Source organism: Protopterus annectens, chromosome 2.part0 (assembly GCF_019279795.1).
Source record: "Protopterus annectens isolate FY-2018-M chromosome 2.part0, PAN1.0, whole genome shotgun sequence".
Lineage (NCBI taxonomy): Eukaryota > Metazoa > Chordata > Ceratodontiformes > Protopteridae > Protopterus > Protopterus annectens.
Window position 1 is genome coordinate 689,877,638 of NC_056728.1, and position 12,000 is coordinate 689,889,637.

At 39.8% G+C, this 12,000-nt stretch overlaps 1 protein-coding gene across 2 annotated transcripts in view; it reads right to left on the reverse strand.

Moving 5' to 3' along the window:
• Window positions 1-1,205: 1,205 nt before the first annotated feature.
• LOC122793195 (eukaryotic translation initiation factor 4E-like) overlaps window positions 1,206-12,000 on the reverse strand; it is an 891,923-nt gene continuing 881,128 nt past the window's right edge. For both annotated transcript variants that reach the window (XM_044061026.1, XM_044061025.1), the window contains one exon: window positions 1,206-1,995. In XM_044061026.1, the coding sequence (XP_043916961.1) occupies window positions 1,881-1,995 (115 nt within the window). In that variant the 3' untranslated portion in view covers window positions 1,206-1,880. The remainder of the gene's footprint in view (window positions 1,996-12,000) is intronic.

The window sequence follows — 12,000 nt, forward strand, 5'->3', positions numbered from 1 at the left end:
TTGTTTACTGCGGTACTGTAAATTCCATAAGTAGTGTAGGATCGGCTGGGTAGGTTTGTTGCAAAAACATTGTACAATCTCTGGAGAGAAACCGCTGTCTGTAAACTTACTTAGTATTTGCTTGTGATTGTTTTGAAGTCTCTTTTTAGATCAATAAAGATTGCACCAGTCATCAGACCTTGATCCATATTGTTATACATGCTATTAGTGAGTGTACATAGCACTGGTAAGGTAGTGTAATTGGGGTGGAAATCATGCAGCTTCGCAGTCAGCATTATCACATTTAAAAAGATAGTCTAGTGTCTGTCTGTAAAAGATTTTTTTTTTTTTTTTAAGTATTTTTGCAACTTTTAAGGCTTCCTCCCCACAAACACAAAGGAATATAACACTGACTTTTTAGCTCACCTAATCCACTTGCAATGAGAAAAAATTTTTGGATCCAAAGATTCTTTTTTCTGTTAAATTTCTATGCAACAAGAATTACTGCTGGATGCAGTTGCTTCCACTGAAAAATATTCTAATGTATTTCAGAACACAAACTCTTAAAACTGTGCTTCAGCAGTTAAGTAGGTGTATTTCTTCACTTATGTAATTATTCACTTCGGACATCACATCAAGTGATGTCTGTGCTTTTGTCAGGCTGGTGAATAAACACAAAGACACCAAGGATTATGAATAATCCTGCATGAGATCACTTACACAGACCAGACACTCCATGCAAAAATGTGCCAAATGATATGCAGCTTTCTGTAGATAGTTCATTAGCATTTGAAACAACAGACATCACACTTTACAAATGGCAAATACCAAAATGAGGTATGCACTCAAATGTTGAGAAAAGAGAAAAACTCAACCAAAACATGAGAAAAAGAAACAGAAATCCCAAGGTATACCCCATGCAGAAAAGTTTCTGAAGTACATGTCCTACTGTACCTTACATTCTTACAAATACCCTTGGTACTGTTAGGTCTTTGCTGAAATAAAGGGACTACTCTCTTTGTCTAAAAGAATTTACTGTACACATTTTATTTACAATTTACACACTAGCAAAATATAAGGGGACTGCTTTCTGATCAAGCCATCTTCTTATCAAAGTATATTGCCTACTACCAAATACAGTATTAAAAATACAACAAAGATACTTAGCTGTTACATTAAAGGAAGTCAGAAATGAAAAATCACACAAGAAATACTCAAGATTCTACTTAACAGTGGAAAGTTTTAGCTTTTCTTTAATAATGTTAGTTTCCCATTAGGAAAACAAAATTCAGTAAATGCATGTAAAATACTTAATGTTTAAATTCTACCCAGGTTCACTATAATCACCCAATACCACCACCAATACTGGATCTATAGTAAGTCAGTTGAAGTAAAGAAAAGACAAAAAAATAAATTAAAACTAGCAGCAAACATTAGCACAGATTACAGCAATAACACTGCTGTACAAAAACTAATACACTGAACGCCTGCTGATCCAAATTCAACCCCTCCCATTTCAAAATAGGAAAAATATGCAAAATAAAACAATGGTTTAAATTGTTTTTAATATATAAACAGCAACAATTTACAAATGAATAATTCTGTAACTGTATTCTATTTATAAAGCGGTTACAATGAAACATTTTTTGTTTAGAAATACGTGGCTTCTCTGTATTAATTGTTTTGATGTGGTGTATTAGGTAAAGAATAACCTTACCCCAGAATTCTAGAAAAAGAAATGCTAACTGAAGAAAAAAAATTCACAAATCTGAATGGCAACATTGAGATGGAAATTAAATTAGAATGCAGTCCAATCTGCCTTTGGAGAGGCTTTGGTTTAGCTCCCAAATATCGATTGATGAACGCAGTCTCCAACTGAAAAAAATTCTCCAAAGGCTGTCCTAAACCACAAATCGATTCTTAGTGGTAGAGCCGCTTTTAGTAGCTGTGTCTGCATGAGACTGGAACCCAATAATTGCTTTTGAAGGAAGTCCTAACCTTTCTTTGTATACTCTCCTGTAATACATAAACATTAGTTTAGAAGACAAGGCAGACTACATCAAAAAAGGCAAATCATATATGCAGCAAACAGGAAGTTCACAGCCTATAAAATGTGTAACAGTTTAAATATCCTATAAATGCACATAAAATTACAACTCGTTTCTTCTCTCAGCAATACTAATGCCCTAATTCATGGTAACTTGTACTCAACACAATTACAATATGCATGAGAACCCTTCTACTTAAGATTACCAGCTTCTTCAGGGGGATCCTAAGTGCAGCACTGGAAGAGTTTTTAGTTGAATCTACATCAAAAACTGCTGTTAAAAATGGATAATTAGTTGGGCATATAGAATACTGCATACAGGATACTGTAGGAATCAACTGGAGGAGATTAGAAGGGATTGGGAGGAGAGACCGGATAAGCAATAAACAAAACAATGGGAGGATATATGTATGGCTTCCAAATATGCAACAAAGTGTAGAAGATTTAAGATTTTTACTTGCAAGTGTTTACATAGGTATTTTTATACAAGGAGATTCCAAAATATTGTTTTCCTCAGGTAGACAGCAAATGTTGGAGGTGTGATGAGAAAGAAAGAGGTAACTGGGAACATACTTTTTGGGAGTGTAATAATGAGTTGGCATACTTTAAAATTTCCCTGCAGACTACCCTGTCTGAAGTACTGGGTGTGCAAAGTACAGTTGTGTACACTTACCATAAATGTAGATGTTCGAGTGTATTCACTGTTGTAGTCATTACGTTTGGGTTATTTTTTTGCAGTAGCCCTCAGTCGGCCTGATTAACAAAGTCTTGGGTTGGTTGCTGTCCCGTCTTCCATGACGTCAGGTCGTCAGGGGTATAAAACATACAGCCGACACCATTACATCAGTTTTTCTTGCCCCAGATGTCAGGTGGTCCTCTAATGAGAAGCAATTAAATATGAAAGTACAAAGATATACCTCCAGCAAAAAAGCAAATACACCAAAAAGGCTTTTAAGCATAGTAATGGAAAGTAAATGTATAGTCAAAAGAAGTTAGGGGGATGGCGGGTGGGTAACCAGGACTGCAACAGTGAATACACTCGAACATCTACATTTATGGTAAGTGTACACAACTGTACTATGTTCTTCGTGTTTCACTGTTGCAGTCATTATATTTGGGTAGATTCCAAAAGCTATGGTTGGGAGGAGGAATTTAGATAGCATTAGGGCTAGCTATAAGGCCCTGCAAGACTGCAGTGGCAAAGCCAGCTCTGGATTTAGAGAAAAATTGGCAAATGATAATGCTTAGTGAAAGTATGTACAGAACTCCAGGTAACAGCTTCCAGGATGTCCCTGGTAGGGACGCCTCTGAGAAAGGCTGTAGAAGTAGATACAGCCCTGGTGGAGTGAGGTCTGACCCCCTGGGGGATAAGGTTTTCCGTGGTGCTTATAGCAGAAATGAATGCAATGGCTTATCTATTTAGAAATGGTTTGCTTTGAAATAGCCTTCCCCTCTGCCCCTGCAGCAAATGCCACCAGCAGTTTTTCAGATTTCCTTTGAGGTTTAGTCCTGTCCAAGTAGAATCTAAGTTGTCTGTGCACATCTAAGGAATGCAGTATCCATTCCCCTTTGTTCTGTGGATTGGGAAAGAAGGTTGGCAAATGAATGGACTGATTAAGAGCCACACTGGATACCACCTTGGGCATGAAGGATGGACTGGATCTGAGGGACACCCTGTCCGCATGAAAGATGACGAAAGGCTCCACTGCCATAAGGGCCTGTAATTCAGATACCCTTCTAGCTGAAGTGACTGCTAAAAGGAAAGCTGTTTTCCAAGAAAGAAATTTTAAGTCCGCAGTAGCAGCTGGCTCGAAAGGAGGTAGAGTGAGTTTCTCCAAGACAAAGTTAAGGTCCCGGGCTGGGGTTGGAGCTCTCCTGGGTGGTCTCAAATTTTTGGCCACTCTGAGGAACTGCTTGAGCAGTGGATGAGAGAAGAGGGGAAGTTCTGTGTTATAATGAGCCGAAATGGCTGAGGCGTGGATTTTAATGGAGAAAAAAGACAGGCCCTTGTGAAGCATCTCAGTTAAGTATTGTAAAATCTGAGGTAAATTGGACGCTGCTGTGCTCATTCCTTGAGACTGTTTCCAGACACAGAATTCTTTCCATTTTTCAGCATAAGATTTTCTGGTACTAGGCCTCCTTGCCTCTAAAATGATATCCATCACAGGTTTGCTGTGGGATGGTAAAGGAGAGATTAAGTAATTAGCCAGGCTGCAAAGTTCAGTGTTAGAAGCTGAGGGTGCAGAATATGGTTCTCCTGCTGAGAAAGCAGGGAAGGAGTCTGAGGCAGGTGACATGGAGATAACCTTGACACACTGCACAGGAGGGGGTTCCAGTGTTGACGTGGCCAGTCTGGAGCAATCAAAATCATCCTTGGTTTGTCCCATTTGATTTTTAGTAGTACCTTGGAGAGCAGAGGCAGAGGGGGGAAGACAAAGACTGATCGTTTTTTCCAGCTGAAGGACAGAGCATCCACTTTTCAAGCTTGTTTGTGGGGAGTCCTTGTGCAAAATTTGTCCAATTGGTAGTTCTGGGAGAGGCACACAGGTCTATATTTGGGCTCCCCATTTGCTTGTCAACATACTGAACATCCTTGGTTCCAGTTTCCACTCTTGTGGGTCCATGAGATTTGTGCTTAGTCCATCTGCCAGTGTATTTAATTTTCCTGGAAGGAATTGAGCTTGTAGGTGCAACTGGTAGCTCAAGGCTGTGTTCCACAATGCCATTGCTAGTCTGCAAAGTGGGTAAAAATGTGTACCCCCTGCTTATGTACCACTTAACAGTGGTGTTGTCCATCTTTACCATTAGTTGTCCTGGAAGTATGTGGTCTTTGAAGGCTGTCAGAGCATTCTGTACAGCTAACATTTCTTTTTGATCGATATGCAGGTGCATTTGACTTGGGTTCCATTTGGCCTGAATGCACTTCCCTGCCAGGTGAGCCTCCCCATGCATAGTCTGATGCGTCTGTTGTTAGGGTTTGGGCGGCAGGGGGTGGTGTGAAAGGTAGTCCCTTGTTTTGGTGGCAGGCCTCTGCCCACCAAAGGAACTCTAGGCGTAGGCAAGGTACGATAGGAATCATTGTTTCTAGGTCTTGAGAATGTTGACACCATAGGCTTTTTAGATACCACTGTAGTTTCCTCATATGCAGGCTTGCATATGGAATTGGAAGAATGCAGGAGGCCATGAACCCCAAGGCTTGCAGTATTTGTCTTGCAGACAGCAGGGTTTTTGTGGCCACTTGTTTGAAGCAGGTTGTCAAATGAATTTGTTTCTTTGGCGTGAGGTAAGCCACCTGGGAAGTTGTATTCAAGCTTGCTCCCAGGAATATAATTTGTTGACAGGGTACCAGTTGTGATTTCTTTTCGTTTATGGTGTACCCCAGACAAGTTAGAACCCTTTGTACAAAGGTCAGATGATTCAAAAGTATGTCCTGGCTTTCTGCCTGAATTAGACAATCGTCCAGGTATGGGTATATTTGAATATTTCTTTGCCTGCAAAATGCAATAACTGGAGCTAGGCACTTTGTGAATACCCTGGGCGCAGTAAATAAGCCAACGGGCAGTGCAGAGAACTGATAGTGCGTGTAGCCTGCTTTGAAGCATAGGTATCTTCTGCAAGATTCCCTGACTGGGATGTGCAGGTATGCTTCTTTTAAATCTAGTGTTGCCAACCAGGCATCTTTGCCTAGCAGAGGAAGTAACTGAATAGTCAGCATCTTGAATTTTGGAATCTCCAAAAGGGTATTTAGAGTAGACGGGCCCAGGATAGGACGCCATGAATTGTCTTTTCTGGGTACCAGGAAAAGTCTTTAGTAGAAACCTTGTCCCTTTTCCTCTTATGGTACCAAATGAATAGCCCCCATGCTTAAGAGAGAAAGTACTTGTGTTTGGGCCTCTGCCCACTGATTTGGGGGTAGGTCCGGCCACCCGCTTGGTGTTGGCAATGTGTGGAAGTGAAATCTGTAATCCCTGGGACACTATTTAAAACCCATTTGTCTTGGGTAATGAGTTCCCAATTCTTTGCATGAAGAGCAATCTTTCCCCCCAAAGGGGTAGTCAGTTGATAAGTGCTTGGAAATTTTAAAACAAAGTCATTGAGACAGTTTAGCATAAGGGGAGTCTTATTATTCCCAGATTTGGAAGTGAGGGCCCCCCACTGCTTAGTTCTGTGTGTCCCCTGGGACTGAAACTGGGGTTTTGGCTGTGTCTGGGTTTGGCTTGAGAAGACCTGGAAAGGGCTGGAAAGGACCAATTCTTAGAGGGCCAGTGCCTACTAAATCTAGGAGGCTGAACTTGTAAAAAATATTTAACAGTTTGCATAGATTTAGCTTTATTTAGCTTTATCTTCCATCTTTTTAAGAACTTCCTCAGCCTTGTTGCCAAACTGACTTAAAGGTGCATCCAACAATTTAGCTTTAACATGATCAGGCAAAGATTGCCCCTTAAGCCAAGCATGCCTTCTGAGCACAGACCCAGTAACAGCAGCCCTGCAAGAGGCCTCTAATGAATCAAAACCTCATTGCAAAGTATGTTTTCCAACTTGTTCAGCAGAATGCATTAAATCCCCTAATTATTTTCCACACAGTCATAAATCAACATCATTTTCTGTTTAAGCAGTCCAATAACATGTTGCTGATATTTTAACTTATGAAACTGGCAGCTTAAAGACCTAATGGCCAAGGTTGCAGAAGTGTAAACCTTCTTACCCCATCTATCCAGCGCCCTGGAGTCTCTATCAGAAGGGGTAGGATTTTTAGCAGTAGAAGCCTTAATGCCCTTGGGCCCCTGTGAAATAGTCCCTCAATCTGTAATAGGATTTTTAAAAATGAACTTGTGGGACTCAGGGATCCTTTAGTATCTGATAGATTTTCTGGGAGCAGGAGGCAGGGAATCAGGGGCCAAACTGGATTCCGAAAAAGCATCACCAACAATGTCTAGTACAGGAGGAATAGCTAAAGGCCTATGCTGAGATGGGAGAAGGAAATCCCTAAGCCTCTTTTTTGATTCAGAAAAATCCTGGTTTTCCCAGCAGAAATGCACCCTTAGAGTATGTAAGGCTTCCCCAAAAGAAAAATCCTCAGGAGGGGAAGCAGAGGGAATGGAGTCCTCTGCATCAGAATCTTCATAAGTAGATAAGGGCAAATCCAGATAATCAGAAGAATCAGAGACAACACAATCCTGATCAGAAGATTCATAATCAACTTCAGTCCTAGGACTCTTAGAAGGGGGGGGGGGTTGGCTACCCCTGATTAGAATTATTAGATCTTCAGCCATTCTTATCATTCCTTTCTTAGGCATAGAGGCCTGAGCATGTGGCCTGCGCGTTGTTTTTTTAGGCATGGATCGAGATTTAGGCATAAATTAAGAAGGAGGCGTCGGTTTAATATGCAAGTCCGTAGGCCTGAATACACACTCAGAAGCCGGTGTCTGCACAGTGGCTCTGGACCCATCCAAGGTAAAGACATCCGCGGGTTCCATAGTTGAAGCATCTCGCGGCATACCGGACTCCGAATGAGTTTCAGTAGAGGCCTGCGAATCAGAAGTAGCGGGTATCAGGGGCTGTGAAAGCTCCTCACTAAGTACCGGTGAACTGGCGACTGGCTTAGGAGAAGCATCGTCGGCAGTTTTGGACCACGGCGGCCTGTCTCTGTCTTTATCTTTGCATTTTTTCGGAATCCCGGTAGTCGGATGGCTAACTGGTGTCATTTCTGGATAATTAAACCGAGAACCGAAATATTTAGAGGCGAAAATATACCGACGATGGATAGTGTGCTAATTAAATCACAAAACCGACAGCAAGGTACGTCATGGTCAGGGCCTAGGCAAGGAATACAGTACGAATGAAAATCTTAATGAGGTATTTGCTTTCCACAAGTAATGCAATTACTAACTTTTACTGTCATTGGTAAGGAGCAAGAAAAAGGTTCCCGAACGGGGTACTTAGCTTTAGTTGGAAGACTTCAGTTCTGAAACTCACAAACTTCAGGAGTCGGTCGACCGGCACTTGCGAACTGCTTCTGCTTCGGGCACCGTACAGCAAGACAGACTGATGTAATGGAGTCAGCTGCATGTTTTATACCCCTGATGACCTGATGTCATGGAAGAAGGGACAGCAACTGATGCAGGACTCAAGACTTTGTTAATCAGGCCGACTGAGGGCTACCTGCAAGCAGAAAACCCAAATGTAATGACTGCAACAGTGAAACACGAAGAACATATTGGTGTAACTAAGGAAAAGAAAACTGAGTAGTGATACAAAATCCGGAATTGCCAAGGCACAGTAAAATCTTGCTGAGTTCAATTCTGGGGGCTGCAAAAAAATGCAATTACTGGAAAATGCAAATAAAATTTTAAACCAACCGTATTAGACGTAGTGAAGAGAGTAACAGAGATAAAAGAACTGGAAGCAGGATCTTTAGAAAAGGGTAGGAGCAAATTACATAGAAAAAGTGAACTGTGGGAAGAATACATGCAGAATAATCTTTTGGAGGAGGAATGAGGTTTAAGGGAAGGCAGGAATTGAATGAGCTAAGTAATGTTCAACTGACAATGACTATATAGATCATGTATGATGTATAATGTTTGCAACTGAAAATATGTCAATATGATTTGTTTTCATTTATATAAATCCAGAAAAAGATTAGGTATAAGGGTAACTGTTCAGGGTGTTAGATCCTGGACACCATTAACATAGCAAAAATAAAGTCCTCTTTCCAGAGGAAAAATCAGACTAGTGTTTAAGCAGATCTTTATTCAATTATAGACAAGTGTTCTTAACATCTCTATTGTGGAACATTATGAGCCAATTTCAAGTCTTTTTAGGATATAAAATCAGTCAAGATAAATCACTATGCTAGAGACGTAAAGTATATACCTGCTCATGACTTGATTCAGCAACATCCATATTTATAGGGACACAAGATGAAGTATATAGGACTATGGAAAAAGGATTGAGGAGTATGGATAAAAACAAGACTTCTGTTATGGCTGCTAAAATTATGTGGAAAGAGACTAAACAAAAGATAATACAAAAATTGAAACTGGAAGCTCTTGTTAATAGATATGGATGGTAAGATACAAGCAATGAAAATGTTCTTAGTTTCTTTAGGTCAGATATATATATATATATATATGTGTGTGTGTGCGCGTATGTGTGTGTATATGTGTGTGTATGTATATATATATATATATATATATATATATATATATATATATATATATATATATATTTATAATCTGTCTATGGATTCACTTCATAACACTGAAAGCTCAAAACACAAACTCAAAACACTGAAACTTCAAAATCTTGAAAACTCAAAACACATATACATATACTGTGTTTAAACATAAATCATAGCACTTTCCACCAAGTGTAAGCAGGGGGGCAAGTCCCCCAGCACCCCCATGTGGGGGGCTGTGCCCCCACACATCCTGCTACTTATATATATATATATCAACTCCAAGACTGCACTTCACTACACTAAGTACAACTTGTAGTTGATATATTTAAGTAGCACGGGGTGTGGGGGGTGCAAAGGGGCTTGCCCCCCTGCTTACACTTTGTGGAAAGTGCTATGATTTATGTTGTTTAAACTCAGTATATGTGTGATAACTGTTTTCAGTGTTTTGGCCTTCTATAGTTCTCATTTTTATATATATATATATATATATATATATATATATATATATATATATATATATATATATATATATGTGTGTGTGTGTGTGTATATATATATTTTTTTAATCAACCAACTGGTATATACCTCTCAAATGTCCAGATTTTTGCTTCATATTTTTGGTCTGTACCTCATATAATTTGTGGTTTTCTGGCTAATCACTGAGGATTGACGTCCCTAAATAATGATATCTGGGTTTCAGACTTCATATCCTTCAGAAAACACACATCCTGTTTTTCTAACAATTTTTTTAAGTTTATAAGAGCAATATTTAACATCTCTCCCTATTTTGGGGCCTTGACCATATTTCTTGTGCTAAAAGGTTGAGAGGTATGGCAACAGGGGCTGGAATTTATTGGAGAAAACTGGCAAAGGAACCAAGGTATGAAAGAATAATTACATAACAGTGGAATGCGGCCAAGAAGTTTGGACTAAGTTAGAGACTGCCTTCCCTATCAGTGATTCTTCTCAAGAGTATAGTCAAAGACAAGGGAAAAGGGGAGTCCTAAGTGAAAACCCTGCTCTGCTAAAGGTTTTAGTTAAATCTAGAACAGAGGATGCTGTTAAAAATGTGATAATTAGTGGAGTATACAAAATGTTGCATGGTAACTACAAGACTCAATCAAAACAGGTTAGAAAAGACTGGGAAGAGACTAGAAAAAAAAATTTACAACAGAACAATGGGAACACTTGTGTATGGCTCCCAAACATGGAACAAACTTTAGAAGGTTTAGGATTTTTGCTTGAAAGTTTTAACATATTTAACATAAGTATTTTTTTTTTTATTCCTCAGATTTCAAAGAATTGGGTGGCCGCGGTGGTGCAGCGGTTAGCATTGCTGCCTCACAGCAAGAGGTTCTTCGGTTCAATTCCCGGCTGGGGTGTCTTCTGTGCTGAGTCTGCATGTCCTCCTTGTTGTCGCATGGGTTTCCTCCGGGTGCTCCAGTTTCCTCCCACATCCCAAACACATGCAGTAGATGGACTGGACACTAAATTGGCCCTAGGTGTGAGTGTCTTCTGTGGAAGGATGGGTGCTGGGCTGGCAACTCTACACCGTAAAACTGGACTGACAATCATGAAAGGACAGATGATCTGCTGTGACGACCCCTAACCGGAAAAAGCCCAAAGAAGTAGTAGTAGTAGTTAGATTTTAAAGAATTGTTCCACATGTATACAGCAAATGTTGGAGATGTGGAGGGGAAGAGAGAGTTAACTGAGAGCATTTTTTTTTGGAACTGCAATGAGTTGTCAGATTAAAAAAAAATTCCTACAGAGTACTCTTGTCAGAAACATTGGGAAAGCAATGGCTGCAACTAAAGAAATTATTCTTTTGAGCTGGGAGACAGCATCTGAATTGTCTAGACAAAATAAGACCTTAAGTTTAATTATGTTGGCTGACAAAAAATCAATTACTAGAAAATGAAATCAAAATCTAGAGCAAAAGTATTTGAAGTATTGAACACTGTAGAAGATAAAAAAAAAAAAAAAAAAAAAAAAGTGGAAGAGAGCTTTAGAAAAGGGGAGGAAAAATTACGTAGAAATAAACAGAGTTTATGGGAATAATACGTGCAAAATAATGTTCAGGAGGTTGAATACATTTTAAAGATCATGTTTAAAGTGGCAAAATGAACTTCTATTTTTACCTAAAAAGTGTTCACATCCTTGAACATGCGAACATTATTTCAGTAAAAATAAAATCCCATTTCAATCCATTTTTTTCTTTAGAAAATTTAACTTAAAAACAACTTCCCAACAAAGAAATGGACATTCTTCATGCCATATTTACAACATTAATATTAATATGGATACAAGCAGCATAGGTTCATAGGTTCATACTAGGCTATCTGCCCTAGGGCATTTATAAGCCTAGCCAGAGTGTTTGGCTTTCGCCACCCATTTTAAATTAATTTTGCTATGCCTTTTTTTGAGGTTAGTATACTGTGCCTCTGTCTAACAGTGACACAGAAGTGATAGCCGGGGTAAACCTACGATCTCCCATCCACTCATCAAGATTCCTCTTGAAGAGAGTCAATGTGGGACTCTGCCTAACCTGGACTGGGGATTTTATTCTAGAGTGAAGGGAGCCTCTGGGTTATGAATCTGTCCCTCCAGCATGTCCTATTTAATTCAGTGCTGAGGTTCAAGTCTCTCGAGCACGTAGCTCGATGGGATTTGGATTTTCTGAGGTGCAGCATGTCCATTAATTCCGGGTTGGACATGGCTTTATACGTCAGGCACAGATCGCCTCTGAGCAGGCAGTATATGCCACTGAGTAGAGCTGGAGTTTCTTTAACCG